We start from the raw sequence: 27,758 nt of genomic DNA on the forward strand, positions 1-27,758 counted from the left end.
ACCTTTCTCTTCAGGGGCTGCCCCACTGTATCACTTCCTGGAGTTGGTCATTCTTTCCTCAGAAAGGGGTACAGGCTGAAGTTATGTAGCAGGGACCCAGGTCTGTGCTTCCATCTCAAGTCTTCGTCGATGGCTCTGACTACAAAACTTGTTTGACTCCAAAGACAGACTCTAAGCGGCTGCCTGCTTCTTGTGTGGCCTTGGCAACAGCATCTGTACAAAAGAGTTTGTGTTCTCTACATCAAGTAAACAGTTCACAGATCCAAGGATCCAATTCAGTTCCAGACTATCATTTTTAGTTTTCTGCATGCTGTTTGTTGTTTTGTATGTCTGTGGCTTGTCAGGCACACAAGACTCAAACCTACTACCTCCATTTCTCTTTGCTCTGAAAATATTAGGAACCTAATTGGTAAAAATATATATATATATATAGTTTGGCAGTAAGAGGGAGATGAGAACATTTTTCCCCAGTGTGTGTGTGTGTGTGTGTGTGTGTGTGTGTGTGTGTGTGCGCGTGTGTGTGTGTGTGTGTGTGTGTGTGTGTGCATGTGTGTGTGTGTGTGTGTGTGTGTGTGTGGCCATATTACAAGTTATTGAAAAACGTGAGACAAATGTTATACAACATGTATAAGTGAAGCTGTGAGACAGGTAAACATGGTAGGAAGGGGACATTGGCTCAGACTGGAACTGTTCTACATCCAAGATAGGGGTATTTTGTTTTGTTTTGTTTTGCTTTGATTTTTTTTTTAACTCACATCTGAGCCAAGGTATGAGATCCACCATTTTTTGAATAGAAAAGAATTTCAGTTTACGGCATGTGTTTTGCCTAATCTTTATGCTCCAGAAGAAGGATTCATTCTCTGATAGGTAGCGTTCATTTGGCAATCAATTTGAAGCATCCACTACCTCTTGTCTGATAAACATATCAATTTTTCAAGGCACAAAGTGGGCCATAGTCAGAAATCCTGGAGAGAAGCACAATTGTCTGTCTTTGGACTCTCTTTTCCCAGCTTCAGGATAGGATCAAGGTCACAGTTTGGACTCTCTTTTCCCAGCTTCAGGATGGGATCCAGGTCACAGTTTGGACTCTCTTTTCCCAGCTTCAGGATGGGATCCAGGTCACAGTTTGATGGGCTTGTTATTCACTTCACCTGAAATCATTGAGTTGGATGAACAGTTTAGGTGGCTGGCTGTCGTGTCTGACAGAGAAAGATCCTAGACCAACCTTTTTCATTTCCCTGTTAGGTTTTGTCAGGAGGAGGGGGAAGCACACACTCCCAAATATATTCAGTCTTCGCTTCATATCATCTTTGGGCCAGATGTTAAGGAGTCTAACAGCCAACCTAGAACCCTAAGTAGACTCGACGGCTTGAAGGAGGAATAAGATAGTGACATTTCAAAAATCCCAGGAAACAAACATGGGATGACAAGTTAGACGATTTTCTATTAGAAGTCCTAGATGAGAAAGGACATGATTGCTGTAGTCCTGTTTTCCTCCTAAAATGTCTCCTTTCACTCTTGCACACTGGCCCATAACTGAAGTTAGAAATGAACAAACTTTGGTGAGGACCTCTCTCTTTGCCCCTGTCTCTGTCTCTGTCTCTCCGTATGTCTCTGTCTCTCTGTCTCTCTCTGTCTCTCTGTCTGTCTCTCTGTCTCTGTCTCTGTCCCTCTCCCTCCCCCCCGCCTCTCTTTCTCTCTGTTCTGCTCTACTCTCATGAATTATGAATTATGATGATTTGATTCAGGTCCTGAGGCTGGCGTTATAGACTCTTTACTATCTGCACCATCTCTCAACTCGGTCTTTCCTCTTCTTTAGGAACTGGTGTTTTGAGGTTAATCTTTCTTTTTCATACTGTATCATAAGTCTTTGTTAGAGTTTCTTTTCTTTCTTCATTATTTTTTAGTGTATTTGGTCATTTCCTTGGATTAAATTAATTGTTTTTAAGGAAATTACATGGCCATTTTAATATTTTATATGTGTATTAGCTGTGAATCATTTCAAATACTTCATTTGCATTTTGGGTGCTTATAAATCAGTACCATTTATTAAATTATTATTATTATTATATAGCATATAGTCTCTTCTGTTGTCTTCCCCTTCATCTTCATTTCTTCTGCTTTTAAACAGACAATTAACTTTTTAAAAAGTCTTTATACTAATCCAAATGTTCTCCAGGTATTTCTCCAAGTTTAATACATTGTTGTTTATAATCATTCTTTATTTGTAGCCAGATTTGAAGCCATACTGCAATCTCACAAACAAATCAATTTGAATGAATCTGCCAAGTAGAGTTAACGAGGCATTGTATGAATTCAAGTTGTACTAAGCTACTGCATTCCCCGGGGTGATTTCTTCCCTAGAATATTTTGATTCTTGGCCCATGTTATAATGTGTATACAGCTGACCTTTGAATATTATGTTAAGTGAAATATGGCTGTTAACTAGATCACAATGAAGTCATAGAAATTATATAACCCTAAAAAAATAGGCATATATACTGTTTCTTAATTAATATCTCCACGAGGAGAGGTAGTAGTCAGAATATGTCCTCTGATGCTTTCCTAGGCTAGTCTCCTAGATTCCAAATTCCAGTGATCGAGAACTATGAGAAGCAGCAAATTAGGAAAATTATATTTCACAGACATTCTTTAAAGAATCTACAACTTTACAATCACTGTTGTCTTCTCTCAAGCCATAAGCAATACATTTTTGTAAATGTTTGTAAATTTTCAAGAATGCCAGAAACTACTTTATGATTAATCACAAAGTTGGAAAGAACTCTTTAAAGAGCAACCACCATGGTGACATAAACACACCACTTCCTACATACATATTTTTAATGTCACCAGACTGTGGAGAGTAAGGTCAGCAATGTAAATAAGAAATATTAACTTGGAGTCCCACCAAAAGTGAGAAAATGGTCTCAGAAGTTTTTCAAAGAAATTGAATTTCTACATCTCAGCTAAGCATGCAACAGACCCAAGGAACATATATTCTAAGCCACAATTATGTTCACTTAAAAATAATGAGTAGAACAAAAATTAGAATAGAAAATAGCACTAGAAAATATACTAAATCTTACATTGTATAAAAAGATGGATCTCTTAAACTTGGGGGATGTATATCCACACCTTACCAAGTTTCATTTGATAAAATATTGGTAATATTTAACCATATTTAATAAAGAATGTAATGCTGAGGACTCACATGGGCTCAGGAAAACACATCTTAACAAACTAGTATGAATCCTTCTGCATGATTACAGCAAATGGAAAGACAGAGAGAATGCTATACTCATCTGCATAGTGGTGGAATTTCTTCCTGAACTGGACAACATAGGAAAGTTGGGAGGAAATCTCTTTAATGTTGTTTAGTTCTCTGGTTGCCTTCAAAGTGTTGTAAAACACTCTACTCAATTGAGGAGAAAGCACAAATAATCAATGTAGCATTTATTGCATCATGGTTTCTATATGTTACAGCTTAGCCAGGTGCCTCTCCTGAGCTTAAGTGTCTGACCAGTTGTAATCAAACTTTCCACTAGTCTTCTGGAGATCTACCTGTGTGCTGGAGATTTACTGTTGCCCACATTAATACATACAGAGAGTTTACTCTAATTGCAATTGCCTGGCTGTTTCTTTCTACCTGGCTGTCCTCACTAGCTCAATTCTGTACCTTGCCCACTTCTTTATAAACTTTCTTAAGTGTCTCTCTGACTATAGCCTCCTCTTAGGGACTAGCCCAGAACCAAAAAAAAAAATCTTGGCAACTTTTATGACTTAACTTCTAAGCATGTTCTTTCCACCATGTCCTATTCTTTAGAATCAGATCTTTAGAGCTAGGGAGATGGTTTAGCAGTTAAGAACATCATCTTCTCTTCTAGAGGACCCAAGTTCAAGTCCCATCACTCTTACTGCAGCGGACAACTGTTTATAACTCCAGCTTTCAACACTCTCACACAGACATATATGCAGGCAAAACACCAATACACACCAGAAAAATGTTTTTAAAAAATGATTCATGTTTTCAGCTCAGCTTACTTCTAAGCGTTGAAAATCAAAGCTCAACTCAGAAGGCGCAATGCAATTACAAATTGCAATGAATTTGTAGACATTAATAAAGCTTCCCATTTTGCAAAAATTTCCACCGACTAAAATAAATGTACTAAAGATGGACTTATTAAATTTTGCTGATGACACAAAGCATAGAGAGATACCTTCTACAAAACCCAAAAGAAACCCAGAGGTAAACATTTTCTTATCAGTTTTGAAGGCTGTTATGAAAGAAAAAGAGAACTTACTGGAATGTAATTAAAGTCCAGCTTTGAAGTTCAAACCATGCATTGCATGAATGCAACACTGACTATCATTTAGGGGAGGCAATCAACTGGGAACTGTCTTGGGCTTCGGCTGGTAATAAGACAAACATTGAATAATGGTTGTTTAGACAAATACTGCACACCTGTACCCTAACCAGGTCATAGGTGGATCATGCATGAAATAGAAACAGTGACATTTAGAGTCTAAGGGAAATATGTAGCTTGTCCTACACTTAGGGCATTTCAACTTATACATTTTGTTCAACTTTATGATGTTGTGAAAGCCATACATATTCAATAACACATGCTTTGAGTTTTAATCTCTGTATAGATTAGAAATATGTAGTAAGGTACTGTGTCCCGATGGTGGCTGAGACATCCAGTGGTAGTGCTAAGTTAGATGTATGATAATGTGGGGAGAATAATACTAGTTCTAGAGTATATAGCTTAGATGTATTAAATATATGTTAAACTTGACTTATAAGGTGCTTATTATAATATAAACCCATCATAAACATATAACCATCGATATTCACTCCTTTGCATAGCTGAGAAAAAAGAATACTACAGAGATGAGCATATTTGCTTTGAAATTATATTAGAGAACCACAGTGCTAAAAAGAACATGATACTGGCACAACACACAGATAGGCATATTAATAGAATAGAATAAAGGGCCAACATACAAGCTGATTGAATTCTTGACCAAAAAAATACCAAAGTCACACACTAAAAGAAAACAAAATCATCTTCAAAACAGAGTTAAGGAAATTGAGTATCCACTTAGGAAAATAAAATTCAATCTTCATCTTTCACCATATACTAAAATCTGCTTCAAGTGAATAAAAGACCTCCATAATGAACTTGAAACTCGGAACATTCTAGAAGAAACAAGTACTGAGTACACTACAACATATAAAGCACAAGTAAGGGGTTTGTGACTAGGACTCTATGCACTCAGGAATTAACACTGACAATTGACAAATGTTATGAAAGATCCTTAGATCACCAAAGGAGTGCTTGATGGGTACTGTAACTGACATCTCTAGGCTTCCTCTTTGTTTCCTGGCCAGTAAAGGGAGCAGTTTTGCTTCAACATATTCTATTGGTGTTTTTCCAACACCCCAAAGCAAATAGGATCCTCTGACCTTGGATTGCAACTCTAAAGGGATGAGCTAAACTACACCTTCTCTACTTTTGAATTAATATCCTCAGATATTTCATTATAGTGGAAGAACTCTGAGCAATACATCTAAAATACCTCTAATTATGAGCTCCAATGATTCTATTACCTCTAAACAGAAGTATGAGGATGACATAGATTTTTACATGACAGATATAAATATTTGTATAACATTATTTTTAAGATTGATTTTTTTAATTGCATGTGTATGTAGATTCATTCCTGTCTGGGTATATGGACATAAGAACACATACTTACGGAGGCCAGAGAAGGTATCAAATTTCCTGGAGCTTGAGTTATAAACCATTCATTATAAGTAGCCTGTTGTACATGCTGGGTATCACACTAAGGCGTTTTGAAAGAACAAAGGACCTGGTTAACTATTATGCTATCTCCTTAGCCCAGCCATGGCATTCTTTTCTTGAGGATTAAAACTTTACCATAAGGTACTCAGTAAAATTGTTCTCTTAATACTCCCATTTGTGCTCTGAGTGGCATGGGAGCAATACCCATGCATATTTCCATAATCAGAATTTGTGAATCAAGTATTCTAGCATTCTTATTTCAAAAGCATTGGTTGTCATACCCTCTGCTCAGCAAGGAGAAGAGGAGGATCGTTAGAAAGGAAAAAAAAACCACCAAGACAGAGATGCACTACTCAGGTACAGGTTGGACACAGAGGAGTGCATGTATCGTGATAAGGAATAAGGCAAAGATCACAGTGTGGCCTTTGCAACAAGCAGGACCTAAGTGGTAAAAGAAAAAAGGAGCTAAGGGTAGAATCTTGAAGTGTCATATATCAATGGCTGAAGGGTGCATGAGAAGCCTTTATTTTGATAAGGAAATGTCGAGATGTTTGGCACTAAAGAGTATGCAGGAAAGGAATTTTTACTAAATTTAGTTCTTTTCCGTTTAACACTTCAGAATCTTATACTTGTTCTAAACTACAAAAATGAAATCCTATATCTGCAATTTTCTGGTGCACACGTTGCTAAGCACTTCCCATAAAATCCTTCAGTTGATTCTCAAAACAACTCCTTGTCATAGTTATTATAAAAAGAACATTGTACATGCAAAGAAACTGAAATTTACAGACATGGGAATGCATACATTTTTCTAGAAAGGGGAGATGCAAATTCAAAGAGTCTGCTAGCCTATCTTCAGTGTGTGTTTCAGAATAATTATATGAGGGAAGAATGGGGAAAACAACTATTGTAGCCAGATTATGTTTCATTAATTTCTAGCTTGTCAATTTTATCGTTGGCTTTTCTATAATAAGTTAATAATTCAAAGCCTGACAATACTGAAAAAAGCTCCAATTGAATTCCTTCAGAAAATTCTCTTTGACTATGGGAAGGGGTGGGAGAGACGTTGCCATCAATGGAAGCTTGTTGTATTAATCCAACAAGATTCCAAATAATCTTGATGGGTTCATAAGCTAGGAAGAAACTTTAGAAGAAATGAGCTTCGGGCTGAGAAAGGTAAAGAAAGGAGAGAAAGTGATGACATATGTCCTATTGATTTCACCAGATTCTCTTCAGCATCATTGTAGTCCAATGCAATATGCCTGCTTGGTGAATTTTTAGGATTTGAAAGAATCATTTAGTATTAACGTTTGTGCATGAAAAGTGTGTTTTTAGCCAACAACCGACAGGAAGGAATAGGGACAGGGTCACTTAAGTAGCTACATAGAGAATACCACTTTTGCCTTAACAGTTCAACTACTTTTTTAAAGGAAGAAAGTAGCACGTCAGATACAGAAGTGAGTTCTGTCAGTCATGCCAAGGTCTGCATTGTGACCACACTTGCTATCTATCTTGTTCTTTAGGAAAGGTAACTCCCCCAGGCTGTAGGAACTAGATAAGTGGATATACAAAAACCCCTTACTTAATAATGCTCATGTGCTATGGGTCTTTAAATCACTTCCTCCACCTGATAAGTTGACTGTTTAGATTAATTTCTTCGTCATGGCACATTAAAGGATCAAAGCCTACGACATACAAATCTTCTGTTTCCTGCATCCTAAAGGTGTGACGTCTCATGAGGATTAATGAAATGGCGTTAGTAATTGCATTCTGAGCTTTTTGGTTGAAAAACACTTTATAAATATAAGATCTTAGCTCTCTGTGGAGGTCCATCCATCCATTACAAGTGATTGAACATTCCTGATGTCCTTTGGGTAAGACACTTCCCTGTCTAAGAAAGCTGTTAGGGAAAGCTCCAAGAATTTGGCTAAAGCCACTCTCAGAGAGTCCTCCAGCATCTTTTCTTCAGTGTTATACAGTTGCTTTGAAACTCACAAAGTGTTCCTTGGGGACAGGAGCATGGCAGAACCTGTGAACCGCCCTAGCACTTGAGCTACCAGCATTGATTTTCTTTTGTCACCAGCCCTAGTCCATAGACCTCAGTCTCCAGCTATTCGTTAGACTTGTGCTCCCATTTTTTAAATGTTGACAGAGCAATAAAGAAAACTTTTCTTTCCTTATTCTGAAACTCAAAACAAAATGCAAAAATACCTCTGGCATTAATTTCATCCAGATGAATGTTGTTACAGTTATTCCTATTAGCGTGGCCACATGCTTGACAACACTTCAGATGGTATTAATAGGCTGCTTGCAGAAAAGCATTTTCTGCCAGCCTGGTGCAAATTGCCAGAACCTTTAAGCTACTCTTCCTCAACTCGGTAGCACTATATCATCATTACCTGTGGCTGGACCAAAAAAAAAAATCACATTTGTCAGTGCCTGAATTGCTTTTTTGCTTTCAGGGGTTTTAGAAACCCACTTTGCTTTGGAAATGGAGTTAGTTGAATATATTTTAGAAAATACGAACACATAAACAGCAAAAGCTGGAGATTCAGGGGGATATTTAGAATGCTTTTCTTGTCTTATTATCAGGTGTTCTTTGAGTGATAACATTTGTGAGACCAAATGGGTTACAGACATCTTTCAAGTGACAGCCGATGAGGTTGGAGCAACATGGGAACAAACCAAAGAACCAGTGTGCTTCCTTTGAATGAGAGGGAAGTCACGTTATGTTACTATTATTCTCCAAAAAAATTCAGTTTATATAGATATAGATAGATATAGATCTAGATCTAGATCTAGATCTAGATCTAGATCTAGATATAGATATAGATATAGATATAGATATAGATATAGATATAGATATAGATATAGATATAGATATAGATATATTGAGAGATAGATGGTAGATAGATAGATATTAGTTATTGTGTATACTCATCATTAAGTACTATAATGAACTGAGGAGAGTCTAATGTTAAGTGACTTCTCCAAAACCATACAGATAACAAATACTAAATTTACATCTCCAACGCAGATACAGTTCCAAGTTCCATAGACTAAGCCTACACTGTTGATTCGAGCTTTCTGCAAAATAAAGTTCTAATAAAGTAACCCTTGTTTGAACTGTGGTGTTAGAGATGTTGCTTTTTTTCCTATGCAAGAATTTTCCTCTTGCGTTCATTATGTTCTCCAGTTGCAGGATATTTTTGACTCTGTGGCAGTGATTAGCAAAGATCAAGTCCACATCTTAAATAGATACCGATGTCATCTTGGGACTAACTGGAGGCTCGATTGGCGTTGTTCATCTTATTTTACTCTTTCTATTACTTTAATACATTGACCCTCAAAAGGTTAAGTGCAAAGTGGAAACTGTGAGATAGTTTTACAGAATGGTCAGTGCTATGGGTATGAACCAGTTGGGCTTTGGTGGTTTGAACTCAGAGCCTTCTGCTCTTCACAATGTTATAATTTCACAGTGCATATTCTACCTGTCTCCAGAAGCGGAACTAGTTGATAACAGTGCTACTAGACTGTAGAAAACCAAGTATATAAAATTTCAATAACGTTTCAAGAATATCAGAGAATAAACATGTACAAGATTCTACTTCAAGTAGACTAAAACATGGCTATTTGTTTCTCTAAAAATTCCATTCTAGTAGATGCCCAATTGATATAATTTACTTAAGTACTTATTTTAAGAGCTTCCTATTCAATTTATGAGTTACTCTGTGTGGTAATAACTAATGTTTCTGTTAAATCAGTAATTCTTATGCTTTATTTGAAGGAAATTATGACGTATTGTTCATAAGGCCATTCTATCCTGAGTATAGCATTATTTTTGAGTAATTAATTATACTCTTTAACTGTCCATGCTAGCTGTTATATGAAATGTACAACTTAATGTCATTGTATATTTAATAAGAGTGTATATGAATTTAAAGTGGTTTGTACAGCTTACAGAACAGTCTTCTGTATGAATTCTTCTATTAAAGAATATATGCCCTTCCTTCCATCTCTAGAATGGGGATCGGGGCAAATGAACTCATTCACTTGCACATGTTTCTAAAACAGAAATTGCTAGTGTTTTAGATAAATTAAAATAAAAGCCAACAAGAACATGAAAAGAAACTAAGAACAACATTAATGTGGTGACTTAAACCAATGTGGTTTTCCAAATGGCCTGCTGTCTCTTATGACTTTTAACAGCATGCTAGATTATTGTCCTTGGTGCTGGATAGTATCAGTATGGTGTCCAAGACTTAAACCAGGCTTCTAAATGTCTTTAAAGCTGAGGTGGAGAAGAATGGACTGTCTATATTTTTGGAAAGGTCAGAGGTTGATTCCAGCTGTGCTTTTCTCCATTGGTTACCCAACTACTTCCTCTTTTTTCCCCTGTATATGTCCATAAATGATTTCCTGCCCTGCTTTACATTAAAAGACGATGAATCATGGGTATTGGGCTCTTTGGGAGAGCTGTGGACCCTGTATATTTAGAGGAAGCAAATCAACATAGCCTATAAATTAATTGACTTTGTTGTTTAGATAACCCTGACAATTTGGACTTGTAATTATTTCTGTGTTTGCCTTGCATATTAGTAAGACTTCCCATTTTATAATTATTTTTGCCAAAATTTATTGAAGGTGAATTCTGCACAATTCAATTGCCATTCCTCAGTGTGGCATCGCACTGTCCTATAGAAGTCCACATGTTATGTGCCAGTTGCTGAGTAGAATTAACAATCAGGCTTAGGGATTATTTTCAGAAAAGTACTCCATTTCTATGAAAACACTTAAGAATACCTAATTCAAGTTTTATTACTAGAACACAAAGTACACTGATCCTCTAAGAACAAATATCACTCACTATCAGTAACTGGAGCTGTATGGACCAGTTAAAACAGTGCCCTTCATGATGGTCATGGAGAGACAGAAAGAAATGATGCTCTTTCCTGATATTTCCTCTTGCTTATTTTCTCCTATTCTTCATGCTGCTATACTTCGAGGAAAACTTTAAATTATCCATGACAGTCCAGGACTGTCTATTTTTCCTGTTATCCACATTATCCCTCAATAAGATCTGTTTATTGGTAGTCCTAGGCAACAGCCCAAGGCTTAGAGCGGCTGAGATAGCCTCCAATGGGTTACAACTGCCTTTTGATATGTTGATACGTTATAATTTATGTAGGCAGTTACAGATCTTCAGTGTGGGCTGGAAGCATATCCAGGTTGCTTCTCACAAACCACTGTTTGTTTAAATTCCAGGGCAGGAAAAAATATCCCAAGGCAGTAAGGGTTACTCAGATTTTCAGAAAGATGTTTCATCACAGAAGCCTATGGGGAACCGCCATCCGCTGATATTGCTACCCACTCTTTATCTTTCCTCTACCTTCTCCCACCAAGAAGCAGGTCCTAAGTGTTGCAGTTCCTGGCCAGTGATAACTGCTGCATTGTAATGGCTGGGATTGGAATGTTACAGCTCACTTCTATGTACTTGGCCTGATACTATACCAGAGCCTAATAGTCAATCTAGTTTCTTCTCTGTAATTAAATCCTCAGCCATCTGTTTTTTAAGATTTTGTTTCCTCTTAAAATATTAGTAATCTGGAGTGGAGTTTCCTAAGTTTTAACACGGGGCTCTGAATCAAACATGATGAATTAGAGTGTACTGGTTTTTACTGAATCAATGTGAGGTTGGCTGATGAGCTTGAACAGTTCCCAAAGCATGCCTTCATTAGTTTGTGATTTGAAGCACATTCATTAGGGCTGTAAGTCCACAGCAGCACTCCCCAAGCCTCTACTAATTAGACAAAGCACCCAAGAGTGGTAAAAACCCTTACAAAGGAAGAGAGGGCACACCAGCAGTTAAAACACAATGTTTGAGCCTAAAACTAATTTGATATTTCATGCTCGGGAGAAATATTCCTCCCAGGCTTTGTGAATGGATGCTTGTTTGGGAAGACCCTTTCATAGAAGGGGGCTTAGTGGCAGAATGAACAGTTGAATCAGCATATTCAACAATAATGAAGTGTAAGTACTCAAAAGCCTATAAATGCTATGTAACAGTATATAGATAGATAGATAGATAGATAGATAGATAGATAGATAGATAGATAGATAGATAGAGAGAGAGATAGAGATATATAAAGGATATATACATATATATCCTTTGCCTGTAGTTATGTTCTTTGTGGATCCCATCTCTTTAAAATGTCCAAGAACAACAACAACAACAAAAGAGATAGAGATCTACACTGCCACATGTACGAATATGCCAGTTTCATCTAGGTACTGTACCATCAGAGTTTCCATTTGGAGTAAGAAATCTCCCTTTAGTTCAAGTTCTAGAGTCTGAGGCAGGATAATTTCTATGAGTTAATGCTAACCTGAACTACAGTCAGGGTCTTTTCTCATATGTCCAAATCAATCAAGCCAGCAACCAAACAAACAAGCCTAGAACTGTCTCTTGGTCAGTCTCCCTCGGAAAGCAGGGGTTCAATCATCTCTGGCACTGTTTGTCTAGAGTGCAGAGCAAGTTCAGAAGCTTGAGAGTAAGAGCAAGCATACAGCCCTGCGCTCCTGAAGGAAACCCATGAGAAAAACAGAAGCATCTGCATGGATGAGGATCTGAACGCTTCCTTTGCATTGTGAACTGGATGTGGTAGGAGAAACTAATCTTATTGAAAAATTAGAATATTGAGCCTCACTGGGACCAACTCCGGTGGTAGATTAAATAAGGATGAGGTGGAGTTAAAAAGGTAAAGAGATTTCTATAAATAGCCCGACTGCTTACGGATCGCTATCCAAATCACGTGACTAAGCTGTGATGGAGCACTGCATAGTTGAGATCAATCTGACCTCAAACCTGTCACTGAAGGGCAGAGTGAATTCATCTCCACCTCTACTAACGATAAATTGATATCTATCTCTAAAACTCTTCATAAAACAAACTGAACACCTAGGATGTTTTTTTAATGACCTATTGACTTTTCAGATTGTTCTTTAAGCTGTTTTTTAAACTTTAAAGGCAACACTGATAATGAACGCCTCCAAATGGTAAAACAGAAAATCCCCTTCAAATATAATCGGCCTGTAGAGGAGTGGCTGCAGGAAAAAGGTAACGGTCGTTAAACTTTCATTCTAAAATCATTTGATTCTAAACCCTCATTTTTAAAGCCTGCAGATAAATGTTCCTTAAATGATAATCGCCTGCTGCATAAATGACTGTTTTAATTTTCATTATAATTTGTGTCAGCTTCCACCTGCCATATGTTGATAAATCATGCAATAATACATCGCCATTAAAACAAAGTTAAAGGGACTAACATCTAGCCTGCTGTCCACACGGCAGCCACAAACAAGGAATTCCAGGAAACTCTATTTAAAATGGAAAAAGGAAGAAAGAAATGGATTATGGCAATTTAAACACTGCATGACATTATTTGTTAATTTGTTTTAAATTACCTCTCACCAAAGCTTTCTAAAGAATTTTCAAAAAGACTTGTTAAACTTTTATCTTGAGTCTGTTTTGGCTTTCTTATCTATAGCATGGTTAACCAACCAATCGAACGAACAAAAACAAAACAAACTACATCAAACCAAACCAAAAAAAAAAAAAATCTTAGATCAACTTTTGTAACTTAAAGTGCATAAAACAAATGTTATAAAGGAAGCGGTGTGTATTATTACTTGTTTTTAAACAATGAAAGGGATGACAAAGAACAGATTTTTGCCTCTAAATTCAAACTGTCAGAGGCTAAGTTTCTAGGCAAACTTAATTATTTTCCAGTTGCTTCAGGAAAGTAAAACTAAACAAACCTGTTTCACACTTTGCTGGTGTGATACCCTGGTGCATTCAGACGATGTTTTATGCAACAAAATATAAGTTGTTAAGACAATGAGTTGATAAGGGAAAAGTCTTGCAAAAATCCAAACAGCATGTTGGGATTTGCTGTCAGGAACAAGCACTCTGTGACTCAAAGAAAACAGCCATTATAAATCCTGGCAGAATTTTCTGTGTGGTTTCTTTTGCTTACTAGAAACACACTTGTTTTACCATTAGTCAAATTCTCTTATCTTTAAGAAAGCTAGGGGTTCTGTTCTTGTTCGAGGCAGTTTAATCGAACTCTTGTCTGGTGGCCTCAAAGAACCCCTTACATGTTGCAGGGATTTGAGTGAGTTACATACGAGGAGTAATTGGAAATATTACATAAGCTACAAATAAAGAAATAAAGGACACCTGTGTATGCTTCAGATGTTCAGACATGGAAAATCCTTACCAAATCTTAACTGCATGCCCTATTGTCAACATATGTGGTCTAATTAAAAATAAATTAAGAATAACTCTAAAAAGCAAATAATTTCGATTAGTAATCAACAGCTCATAAAGTCCCTTTAACGTTAAAGACAATGATTGCCTCACTTTTAAAACAGAGAACGAGATGCATGTCTGAGTCTCATGTGCCTGAGAGAACTTTTGTGTTTCTTTCAATTTTTTGTTAATAGTATTTTATTTTATTCCATTGCCTTTTGAAGTCTAAGTTTAATAGCATGCCAGGCATTTTCATTTGTACAAACCATTATAAAGCAGTTAGTAAGCTTCTAGTTTTCCTTCTGATAGCTGCATTATCAGCTGGCTTTCATGGAAAAAGGAAGCCTTCATACACGCGTTAAGTGCTGGGAGGGTAAGGGTGGTGGTGGTGGTATGGGTGGGTGTATCTTGGCTTCTTTATTAGCTATATATGTATGTATATGTGTATGTATATATTACTGGACAATATATTTGGAAACTGAGATTATCTTCTCTACTGTTTTCCCTGAAATTACTCTTTTTGTAATTGGGGTGAGTAGCATCCATTTTCTTTACCTCTTCCTCTATCTAGCTAACTTCATTTGTAAACAGAATGGAAATTTTGCACTGGGAAACCTTGTTTGTGAAGATGAGTATAAAGAGTAAATAGATAAGAGGAAGGTTAGACGGGTGCATTCGGAAATACATGGGGCGTCTCTTTGGAGTTCTTTCTGCCATTGGGAGGAGAGCTGGGTCACAGCTTCACCGAGTGGGTTTGCTGGCCCTGTCTGCTATTGACAGACTTTCTGACCTTAGACAACCCACTTAACCTCTTTGTGTCTCAGATTTCCCATATGAGGAGAGGAGAAATAATGCTGCCTATTCCCCCAGGGTATTCTGTGATTTAATTAATTAGTCTTTGTGCAACACTGACTAGAGACGTGCCCAGATTTAATTTAAGCCTATGTGAATTTGATGTTAAAATGAGGCAACAGAAAATGACTTCCAAAGGATGTGAATTTAAATTAAACCAACAGTTGCGTGCTACAAAACCTGTTTTGCTATTATCATTAAATTTCATATTATTTTCAATAGAAAAATTCCATACTCCAAAATTACATGCATATGTGTATTTATAGTACACATTTATTCAAATGTACACATGTAATATTTTTCTCATCAAGATATTAAACATTGCCACTCACAACAATAAGAATGATATCTGACATTGATTTTGAGGCATCTTAGGGAAATAATAAAAAGAGAAACTTTCTCCTGTTAGTTCTGTACATTCTTCATGCAGAGAAGATGCTGATACTGTTTTTCTATTGTTCTTGATTTCCTGTGCACCTAAAGAAAAATGACACACTGGCAGGGAGACATGGGAGGAGACAGAGTGCTCTGTTCCCCAAGTGATCTCTAGTTCTAGCCTGAACTATATAGGCAAAGTGCAGAGGACTAAGAGAAGGTTGTAAAATCAAAGGAAAAAGACCTAGCCACAAGACTACCAAGCAAATAAGCTAACAGAAGCCCAAATCTTTCCTGTGGCATGAACTGAACCTTCTCTGCCTCACCTGCCAGTGTGTTGGCACTACGAAGTGAGTAGTCGAATCTTCCTTGTAAAGCAATGATAACCCAAAAAATAACACAACACTTCAATCTAAGGGCCTTAACCATGTCATGCCTTCCCTCATTCCTCAGTCATTCTCAAAGAAGCAATGGCCACTTTATGGAGTGAACTATTGCAAATAGAATGAAGGCCATCCATCATTTTCAGCCAGTCTATTGCAGTTGGAATTTCAATTTTCTTTGACCGCTTTTCAGTTTTAAGTATTGGCAGAATGAATCATTCCGGGAAAGTAAGATAAGGACCATTATGAGAGATTGTCATTATGAAACGGTCCAAGGATATTAGAACATAAAATCTTCTACACGTAATCAAGGTTACTCAGCCATTAACTCATCACCAAGCTGGATTATATAGAAAAGAGAGAGGGAGGAAGGAGGAGAGGATGAAAGATAAAAAGAGAAGTAATATTATAAATGGGCGACAGTTGCACACATGCGAAAGATACCTTGCATGGAAGCTATCTACTTTAAGATACTAACATTACACCAGAGAAATCTTCCACTAAAGAGCGTATTCTGAATCAGAATGTTAAGCTGCTCCAAATGTTGCTATGAAGCTAAGCAAGAACTATTCTGTGCACTTATTATCCTATTTCTAGTGTAGCAAGTGTATGACTCCTAAAGAAAAGAATATGACTTCCAGCCCATTACCCTGCATCACTGTGCACTGAACATGTTACATCTCATGTGAGGAGGACAGAGGCAAAAAACATGCAACTGTCAAACGGTGCCAACTCATAGGACACTGAGGAGATTTACTGGAGAATATCGAATGAATTGAGTACGTCCCTGGGAACGAGCGAATTTTGTTATCATTAAAATATGGACCTTTGTATGGACCTAAGATTCTTATGAAATGTGGATTAATTCCACCCTAAAAATGTTCTCCAGACTAAAAGGAAAGTACTATTACCTATAACTCATGCCAATAATAACTCTTAAGAGATGCCCAGATATTAAAGTTGACACACGCCTAAAAAGTACACCCTGAACATATGCTGTTTCCCTTATCCTACTTTGTGTTTCCACCAGTGTACGCTAAATTCCAAAAATCCAAGGCTCGCGGTATTTGTACAAACTAGAGCCTATTTCACTAGTTGAGAAGCCAAACATCGCAACATACCTTTGTTCAATGGGAATTTTAAGGAAAGCATGTATGGTTCACCAAGCAGACATGAGTAGCAAAAAGTAGTTTATAATTATTTACACCTAAAATAATCAAGGTGATTACATGAAGAATTAGCGGCTCTATTGATCACTAACTAAAGAAAACTCCAGGACAGATGTGTCAAATTCCACGAATAGGTATCTTTTCTTCCTCTCGACTCCATATGGGAAAGCAGATGAAATTAATCTAAAGAGAAAACATGAAGGAAGGCCATAGCATGTTGCTGTCATGACAAATTACAATGAGGTTTTAAATGCTGTTTCCCATCCATGGCAAAGACCTAGTTTGGGTTTAAAAAAATTATAAGTAGAAATCATGGAGAATAAGCCTAGTTAGTTGAATGCTCCATTTTAAACTGTTCTGCCATGTTTTTTTCTGATTATTATTATTATTTCTTTTTGCCCACAAAGAAAATCTGAAATAAGATTATCTATTGGCATTTTACAATCCATACCATGTCCCTACATCATTCAAGGTGTTTTATATTTTGTTTTCTTTGTCAGTATCCATATTCCCCCTTAAATTAATTTTTACTGATTAATTATATTATTTAACAATTTCATACATGTATATAATATATTCTGATTATTCCCGTCTTTATCCTCTTACAACCATTTTAGGATTACCTCATTTCCATTCCTATTATAGGAGCTTTATTAATGTCTAATTACTCCCCCATCTTAGAGAATAATCTATTGACTTACCATTCCTGCCTGCAAGTTATACATCTATTATGATGGTGTTAAATAGCAAGTGCTGATAGAATATTACTTATGATGATGGTTTGTGGAAAACTCTGTTCCTGGTGACCAGAGTGTCCATTTTTATAAGCATGCAATGAATCTGAGCCTCTTAATTGCGGTTTAATTTCAGTAAATTTAATTTAATTACTGAACCTAATTTTTAAACTCAATGTTCTCAGTCACCTCATTGAGTTTTGTTTGCCGCACATCATTCTTTTCTGTTGTCATTACATTAATTTGTAGCTTAAATCAGAACACTAGGCAACTGTGGTTTGTCTTGTCATGATCTGAACTAGATGTTTCTGTCATTCTTGATTATATATTGTAGGAGACTGAAACATTGCTCATATTTAAAAAAAAGATGTCTTTTTCCTTCGAATAAAAATAAGGCTTAGTTATTTGGGTAACTTAGGATCTCTAGCTAGACAGTGGAAGAGGTAATTATCATGAAATGTTACTCACCAATTTCAGTGGCGACTTTTTCTTATACATTTTATCTACTTCAGTTGTTCAAGGAAGCCTGTTCAGATGCTTGCTCCATAAAGAATAGGTAAGGGAAGGAGCAGAAATGTATAGAAATAATAGTGTTTCCTCCACCTAATCCACTAGGCCGGCAGCTAACCATCTTCAACACCCAGGCGCAAATAGCCATCGGAGGAAAGGACAAAGGACGTCTCTTCCAAGGCCAACTCTCTGGGCTCTATTATGATGGTTTGAAAGTACTGAACATGGCGGCTGAGAACAACCCTAATATTAAAATCAATGGAAGTGTCCGGCTAGTGGGAGAAGTCCCATCAGTCTCGGGAACAACACAAACAACCTCCATGCCACCTGAAATGTCTACCACTGTCATGGAAACCACCACCACGATGGCTACGACCACCACCCGCAAAAACCGCTCTACAGCCAGCATTCAGGTAAACCTTTCTCTTGTGATTTTTTTTTTTGTTTTTCTTTCTTGGTTTTGCAACATCACTGCTGTGATCAGTAATCTGGGTAGCTAATTATGTTGAATCACAGCCTTTGACGGAAGGTTGAAGATGTTCAAGGTAATGAGAACTAAAACTAGAAAAAAAGAAAAAAAGGAAACAATGACTGAATTAGGGAAGCCTTGTGGCACTCATGAGCTCATGAAGTAACTCATGTTATTCTTTCCATTTGTCACTGAAACAGGAAAAATATTATTCAAAATGAACAATGGACCATGCTTTTATTACAAGGCATTCCTCTACTGTCCTTTGCATTCCCTCTTCCCTTTCTGTTCAATTAACAGAAAGGAGGAGGGAGAAGTGAGCATTTGTTACCCTAAGCAAGTCTGTACCCTAGTTCAATTCCATTCACTTTCTCCAGGTAACCTTGGTAGACCATGAACTGCGCATTATTAAGGTCAATGGGTATCATTAAATCAAGGACAATTGAAACTAGAATCGCAACCACTCCTTGTGAATGGTTGAGCCTTTGTGTTTGACATTGAGTCCTAATTAATGACTAGTCATTTTGAAGTCTTTCTTTCTTTTTTTTTTCTTTTACTTTATTTGACTAATATACTGATTTTATTAGCAAACATGAAGGTTTCATTTTAGGTAGAAAAAGGTTCTTGGTTTCAGTGGTAAGGCTTTTTTTTTTCACTTGAAAGTAATTATATACAAGCTGAAACTTAATACTTAGCTGCCTCTCTTCGCAGTGCATAAATCTAGTTAGTAAGGGGTAGGAGGTTAATCGAGTTATTAGCCTTAAATGGTTTGGCATCAAAGAAGGCATGCCAATGCTTGTGGGAGGAATTATCCCTACCCTAGTTAGTTGTTTGTAAAAAGAAACATAATCAGTCCTTGTCCCTTCTGCTTCTCAGTCTTCGCACGTGATGCAGGAGCTCAGGAGAGTTCCTGACATCCCCTTTCCCTCCACTCTAGAGGACACTCTAATCTTAGAGTGAATCATTAATTAAAACTCACCCATGTGTTTTTGCTTTTTGTTCTTCGTTTTTGGGTTTTATTTTAATCTCTCGAAATGAAGTTATGTGACTTCACTGTATGGAAACATGTTGTCTTCCTTTATTCCTTTTCTTTGGGCTTGAGCAGAAATCCAGACAGCTTATTTCATGATTCCTAAATGCAATTTGTATCTGTGTATACTGATGACGTTACTGACCAACTTTGTGTGTTTTCCAAAAGCTGTTAAGAACCTAGCTCGCAGGGCAGTCCTGTAATCAGGGTGCCATTCCTTGCATACCTGTGCACAAGCTTGAGAATAGTACTTCGCAGCTGATATTACAGCCATAACTCCAGACACCTCACTCCACTCACTGAGAAGAAGATAAAAGGCAATATATATTTCTATTATGACTCTCTATAGTTCAAGCATAGATCTGTTTACTGTTCATAAAAGGATAGTTCTGTTTGCACAGGTCTTGGCAGACCTGGTTCATTTCTTTCAGAGTCTATTCTGCTAACTCTGTGGGAAATAGAAGAGCAAATGGCTTTGCTTTCTCCATTGGAATGACTGATTCTGCTGTCTGCCTTAGGACCAAATGTTCACTGACCACAAGTGGATTTAATGCTACACAGGGATTCAGGGAATTGCCCCAATTTGTGGTAATTTTCAGTCTTTGGTTGTTTCCTCTCACAGCAAATACATAAATGGAGTTGAGGTGGGGGCAGATTGTTTGAGTTCCTAAACTCTTTCTACAACCCAAGAGATTCAGGGACTTCTGGACAGGGATGGATTTCAAGGTGCATAAACCTTACCACTGATTTATCTTTAAGCCTGGGTTGTCTCTTAGAGCAAGTAAGTGCCAGCGAGAGCTCTCTCCAGCAGCTTTTCTCTTGTGAGCTGCTTTTCTTTCAGAGGCTGGTGAAAATTGGATTACATCGTTACATGCTTCTCTGTTTTCTTTCTGCTAGGCTACAAAGATGGGATATAAATCTGTTGACACTCCTTGTTTTTACGGGTGCATAAATACATACTCTTGGAGGAAGGCCAGAAGCTTAGCAGAATGTATTAGACCCGGGCTGAAGGATACAGAAACCCCAGGATTGTGTAAAGAGAAACCTGAGGAAACATATTGTGGAAGATTTTAGGTACTTTTGTTCTTGCCAACTAGCCACAAGAACTTTGGCCCATGCTTTGTGCAAACCTAAAAACTCCAAAGTCAAGCCTACTCTGGCCTAAGTACTGTCTACAGATTGCATCAAGCCTACCCAGTGATTTAGGACAAGTCTTAGATACTGGACATGGTAGGCAGCTTCAAATACATGCAATGTATGACCCAGCCAATTTTCTTGGATAAAGAGAACTCATGTAGCTTTGATCTCTGAGAGGTACTTCAAAAAAGAAAAGAAAATAGGAAAAATTATGTCTCCTGCTCACCGGTCTCTCATTCAGTTTTCATCTCTCTGAAATTCCGTGCGGACCATTTTGCAAGCGGTGCTCCATTCTTTGCTTTCGCACTTTGATAATATCATTAAACCATGGTTGTCCTAAAATGAGACACTTCTAGGAGAAAAACAATTAAGCATGTGTGACTACAAGTATAAAAATGTCACTACTCAAAAAAATTCCCTGAATCTTTCCTAAAACATTAGCAGCGGGGGAAAACTTCCTTTGAGGAGTTCATCTCTGATGGACCTTGGCTAGTGCTCACATCAGATCAAAGGGAAACTGTAAAGTGCTTTTAGTGCTGCTCTTAACTGTGTGTGAATGTGAACAAATCGTTTTTGAGTTGATACAGCTCTCCAATGCTCCAGTCTTTTGGAAGTAATTGGTACTTTGATCTCTGTGATATATCAGTCTCTTACTGATAGGAGTACAGAATTGCTTGTGAATGGCATGGACTATGGTAAATTACTCACAGCTATTGTGCCCAAGCAATAGATCTTGACCTTATATTAAAAAGAATGCCTCAAGATGCTCCTTTCAATTTAGGGGTAAAAAAGCAACTAAAGGGCACATTAAGAAGCCAGATGGACAGATAATAATCTTCAGTAAAAGTCTTGTACTTAGTAGTTATTCTAGAGGCGCTGTATAAACCAGATCAGACAAGCTTTATGTGCTATATTGTAGCCACTTAATAACCAGAAATATAATAGCTGCAGAAATGCTCTACTTCTAGAATAATCAGGCTGTGTAGATAGTCTTTTCCACTAGTATAACTTTTACATATAATGGACGTGCGCCAGCTATCTCAGGTTTAATGCTAGTCCATTCTCATACTAGCTAAGTGATTCAGGTTAGATCACAGGCCACTTAAATAACTATTGTTAAAAGCATTTCCTTTTTACCTAAACTCTTCAGCTACAAACCAGCTCCGTCATTAGATATAATTTACATAGTCAGACATTGGTCGGAGGTAACTCTGCTTCCACTAATTAAACTGACACGGGTTCGCTCCAGACCAGCTGTGGTCTAGTGGCTTTCTTTAGCAAAGTGGCAGCTCTCTGGGCTCTCAGACCATATTGAAATAGGCATAAAGCAGAAGCCATCAGTTTCTCATTGCCTGGGCCTGACCTAGGCTTGTGTTATCTATACTATACCCATTTGTGCTGTAAGTTTCCAAGCCTTTTCTAATTTCAGGGAATACTTGATGACATTATGATTACAGAACTAAGCCTCTGGTATGTCTGTGGGTGATTTTCTAGGTTAGCTATGGTATAAAGGCACACCTTAAGTATGTGTGCAACCATTCCATTAGATGGAGTCTTGGATTGAATAAAAAAGAGACAGCAAACATTCCTTCCTCCATATTTACTGAATGCGGATATACTCTGACCAGCTGCCTCATTCTCTAGCTTCCCTGTCATGATATACACTGGAGCTGTGAGCCAAAAACTAGTGTTCGTCCATTAATTTACTTTGTCAAATACCTGTCAACAAGAAAACTGCTACACTAAATATAAAATGCAGAGTTAGACTGTCAGTGTTTTGCCAATTTATTATTATTATTATTGTAATTCTTGTTATTATTATTATTATTATTATATTTGGTATGAAAGTCAAGCAACAATCTACTAAGCAAACAAGGACTTCTATTGATATTACTAGCTATAGTTCTGAGCAGAGTTTAGAAATTCTGGGTTAGGGAGTGAGATATTTCAGAAGGATCTGAGTAGAATTTTGACCCTAAACTTCATCCTGGAAAATCAAAAGATGTATGATGTCAGGAACAGACTCCTCTGTCATCTCATTACCCACCTTGGATCTTTGTTTTATTTTATGAAACCAACTTTAGAGTTCAGTGGACTGTAGAAAATATGCCTTGTCATGAAATCAACCAATTTGCACATATTTTCGAAGGTTACGAACAAAATTAGAAATCTAGATTATTTGTAACACGGAGCCAATAACCTGAAGAAAACAAGAGGGCTGGCTCTCGGTGTAACTTCTGAGTAATGGTGTGCATAGGGAGGGTGGCATATGGAATGACTTGGAGCATTATCCATAGATGAGAGGGTCGTAAAATGAGGTCTTAGGGGGTTAGTGCACTGGGGCAAGAAGAAAGTCCAGGTCTTGTGAGCTATAGTGTAAGTCAACGATGTGTCTTGCAAAGTTTGCAGGTTTGAAGGTCTTAGCTTGAAGCCCACCCCCTACATCTAGGAGAGTACTCAGAGGACTGGAGTGAATTGAATTATCTGTGGACGTAATCTAGGATTACCCAGAGAAATAGCATGAAAAATTTTGAGGGTGGTGCTGATGGTGGGGGTGATAAAGGTCAAGCCTAGAGCTTCGCTTGAATTAGACAAGAGCTCTTCTAGCAACTTCGCCACTGCCCCTGCCCCTGTCCCCCAGTGCTACACAGGATCTTCACCAACTCTGCTGCAATTGGGTAGCTACAACAACACTGAGAGGACAGATTCTAAAATGGGAAATCTCACTTCAGTCTGCATTCCAGGTTCTTTCACTCATTCTGGGCTAAAGAAAACTGTGAGTGGCAAGAGTCTTCCACTGCTCTCATTACTTTTAGTCTCTCCAGCCAAAACGCTCCCAGAAGAGAGGAGAGGGCCGAGAGGGAAATGGTTGCAAAAAGAAAAAAGAAATGTGAATTCTCTTATCTTTGGCCTCCAGTCTGAGTAGTTATCAGCAGAAAAGAAGTTCACTGTGTCCTGTGCAAATTGCCATTTGGAATTGTTTATAAGCTATTAGCAAGAAACTGATCGTAACCTACTTCTTGTGTCCTAGGCCTAGGCAAAGTCACCTTGACACTGGCCAGACTGTGTACCACCAGATAATTTGCAGAAAAGTCATGATGCTCAGCCTGGATTGGAAGTATTCTAATAAACAGTGGGATGAAAGGCTATGAGATTTCATTCTATCTCAAGCATCATAATGGTGATGATTGAATGGGAACTACCTTTGAAAGTTCCAGAAAGGGACTCTAAGTTTTCAGACTAACAGTATATATGTGAAAATTCTTCCTTTGGGCTCCTCGGTTTTAGGCTATGGAAGGTTAGGAGCACACCTCAGACTTGATATTGATAATGACCGTCTGAAACAAAATGAATTGTCCTGATAGTTCATCTATGCTGAACGGAATTTCAGTCTGTTAAATGAAGACTGTGGGATTTGCCACCAGACCTTCTGAGTTAAGGACTCATTTACTTCTATTTACTTAGTTATAGTAGCCTTAAGCTAAGTCCTGTCTCCCTCTGTTGCTTTCATTATCTGCCTAAGGGACATAAGTGTGCCCTCCCTTTTGTTATATTGAGAGGTAATAAATACGATCATGAGAAAGCCATTCATACACATTCATTGAAGTATGTCACAGTAGGATCCCCCGTCCACCTAAAAGACTCCCCCAGACTCATGTACCTTAATGAGCATAGCACTCCTGATAGTTCCATCAGTACAAGTACTGTTTGGTCTCTACCCACAAAAGCTAACATGACTTGGACCTCTTATGATCTCAACGATGAAGACAGAGGTCTACCAGAAATGTCCATATGTTTGATTAGAGGTCAGCCTAACTGAACAGTTAGAACATATGGAGAAACTTTTAGTTTAAAGTACATGACATTGCAATTTAGGTAGGTCAAAATGATGAAAGGTCAGGAATTTCACACTGTTCAGTAAAACACATAGCACTTAGATTTACAGCACACGGTCATCAGTGGGATTTTCAAAGTCCAGGATAGGTAACCAACTATTTTCCACATTCTTCGAATAATCTGTGGGTCTCAGCTTGGGATGGAGCAGGCCTTGAGTGTCTTGTGATCCTAGCATGTATCAAGAATGGTTATACTTGCCTGGAGAGTTAGCCACTTCCGTTCTCTCTCCCTGTTCCCTACTGACATGGGCTCGATGGAAATGAGATAAGGAATCCACAGTTTCTGCTCCCTTCCTTTTACCGCTAAACAACAAACACCCCTGGGAAAGTTTATTTTTAGGATCAGGGCTCAGCTAATATTGATTAACAGCCTTACATAATGTGTGGCTCCAGGCTCCTTGCTTTCCTGCCAAGCCTCATAGCTAGGGAAGGCGCTGAAGATTTGTCAGTCTAATTAGACTTTAGCTGCCAGCCAGGAAATATCTCTTGTGTTCTGCTTGCCCTCACGTAGATGCTCTCCTTTCCCTTTTTGAGAATAATGTGGAGGGAAGGAAATTGGACTCCAATTTACTTGTTTCCTGGTAAGATACTCCAGTGATGGCTTCTTTCTGAAAAGTTCAGATGAAAAAAAGAAAAACTGAGAACTACAGAAAGACACACAGGGAGAAAGAGAGACAGAGAGAGAGAGAGACAGAGAGCGCGAGAGAGAGAGCGAGAGAGAGAGAGAGAGAGAGACAAAGAGACAGAGAGAGACAAAGAGACAGAGAGAGAGACAGAGACAGACAGAGAGAGACAGAGAGACAGAGAGATAGAGACAGAGAGACACAGAGAGAGAGAGAGAGAAAGAGAGAGAGAGACGGGGGGCATAAAGGCAGAAAGAGATGAAGGGGAAACATACTATAGGTAAGCCTTCGCCTTAAGGACATGTATGTTGCCAGGACACATGGCTGGGGGAAGATAAAAGAGCATGGTTTCTTTTTATCCCTCCTTTAACGTATTATTTTCAAGGTCTGAGGCAGCCATGTCCCAGAGAGATGTCCAGTCTCTTAAGGGGTCTTTTGAGGAAGTCCTGACAGCAGCTAGGCTGGAAGCTTAAATATTCTCCTGGGAGTGATAGAGATGCCATCTAACCACATCACAGGATTAGGAGGAAAGCTTTCTCACCCAAACTACTGATAAGGTGCTAGATCTTATTGCAAAGGACCTGAACAGCAAGAAGAAGGTGTTGGTTTGGCTCTCAGTCCCTCCTATGTGGCCACTGACAAGTGGTTTTAAGGATCATGGTGAATTTTGCAATCACCTAACTGGCTACTCATCCAGGACCAAAGTCAGAGTCTGCCCTGTCACCTGTGCTTGCTACCCTTGCTCTCACTCTGGCCATACCTCCTATCACAGCGCTCTAGCTAGATTTAGCCTTTTCCACCTGGAATAGTATTCAGCATATACTAATAATGAGTTAAAATCAGTGTTGTTGGAAAGAAGAAACAGGCAACAAACTGCCACCCCCTCCTACAGCAGCACACATGTCTGTTAACAGTTACAGTCTGAGGCTTTCAAACTTCCTAGCTGTTGCTTTCCCGAGGCCCCTTGCCTATCGAATCTTATCTGTAGAAATGGTCATGGCTATTTTCCATGATATCTTGCCTAAAGAATAAGGTGTTCTAGGAATGGGGCTATACTGCTGCTGATAGCAGCTTAGCAAGTGCTGGAACTAACTGGACATTGGTCACTTAGAGCTACAGCCCAGGACTTGGGAAGTAGAAGAATGATGTAGAGTAAGACTCTTCCTTCAAACAAAGTAAACAATCATCGAACAAAGCCACCACCACCAACAAACCCTAGAATCCTGGAAACATCGACTCTCTCTAGTTGACGAAGCTGTTTCTATTGTCTATCTATCAAGGCCCAACTTTTGTAAGAACTAACAAAAGCTAGTTTTATCCTGCAAAGTATTCATAACACTTGAATGCACCATCACCCACTCTAATAATTTTGGAGAACTACATAACCATCTCACAAATTGGATGACTTCAGTTGAGAAAAATGAACAGAATGCCTTTGTTTTAATTAATTAATATAATGAATTTTTTTTGTAATTCACCCCTTTTGCTTAGTTTGTCCAAATACATCCAGCAATGGCCTCTTCTGTGTAAAAGATATACTGCCTAATAAATGTTTCTTGGGTAATCAAAAAGATTAATTTATTCTAATTTAAATGGAAGTCCAGAGATTGGTTTTGGTTCTTTATCTCTGACAATCCATCCCTTACTTCCTGTTTCTATCTTCCAGCCCAGTTATCCGTAGCCAGGTCTCAACACCAGTAGCTCCATTCTGTCCCTGAGGAGACAGTGGGAGGGTAGGATGCTCTTTATACCTTCCGGGTGCCTGTCTGAATGACTGGAGAAAGGAGAAACACTGGGTGTTGTTATGACAAGCCTTGCCTTTTGAAACATTCTAATTAAAGCCTTCGTTTCTAGAGAGCTGCTACTATTAGCTAAATGGAGAAATATGTTCCCCTTTGATTTTTCTCATCAACATCCTGGGATGAAAAGGTTGGAGAATTATATACACCCTGCTTGAAGGGAATTTGATTGACTTGTATATATAATGAAACCTCTTCCTTCTATCATCCTGTCTAGTTAGGCATCTTTCTCTCTCTTCCCCTCTTCCTCCCTCCCCTCCACTCCTCCTCCTTCTCCTCCTCCTTCTCCCCCCTTTCTCCCTTCTCTCTCTTTGGGTATGAAAGACGTAGAGAAACAGAGAGAGAGAGAGAGAGAGAGAGAGAGACAGAGACAGAGACAGAGACAGAGAGAGACAGACAGAGACAGAGACAGAGACAGAGAGACAGAGAGACAGAGACAGAGAAAGATAAACACACAGAGACACAAAAAGAACAAGGACTAACAAGACAGAACAAAAAGACAAAGAGAAAGAGAAGAGGATATTTGTGTACATTTGCATTTATTAAGAAAATAATGCTTATTAAGTTTAAAATCATATAACACACTTGCTGATCTCCCTGAAGAACAGACTACCATTTGGGATGGAGACTTGCCAGAACTTTTGCACAATGTCCCAGAGGATT

General features: G+C 38.2%; 1 protein-coding gene across 38 annotated transcripts in view; it reads left to right on the plus strand.

The window, feature by feature from the left end:
• The window catches only part of Nrxn3 (neurexin 3), a 1,618,001-nt gene that overhangs the window by 1,463,595 nt on the left and 126,648 nt on the right, over positions 1–27,758 (plus strand). For 23 of the 38 annotated variants that reach the window (XR_015621666.1, XR_015621667.1, XR_015621668.1 and 20 more), the window contains 2 exon segments: positions 12,835–12,924; positions 18,247–18,554. Coding sequence is in view for 30 of the 38 variants with exons in the window: in XM_087552049.1 (XP_087408175.1) it covers positions 12,835–12,924; positions 18,247–18,554 (398 nt within the window). In the remaining 8 variants the exon portion in view is untranslated. 38 annotated transcript variants of the gene reach the window in all.

The sequence above is a fragment of the Rattus norvegicus genome, chromosome 6 (assembly GCF_021556685.1).
Source record: "Rattus norvegicus strain SHRSP/BbbUtx chromosome 6, alternate assembly SHRSP_T2T, whole genome shotgun sequence".
NCBI lineage: Eukaryota > Metazoa > Chordata > Mammalia > Rodentia > Muridae > Rattus > Rattus norvegicus.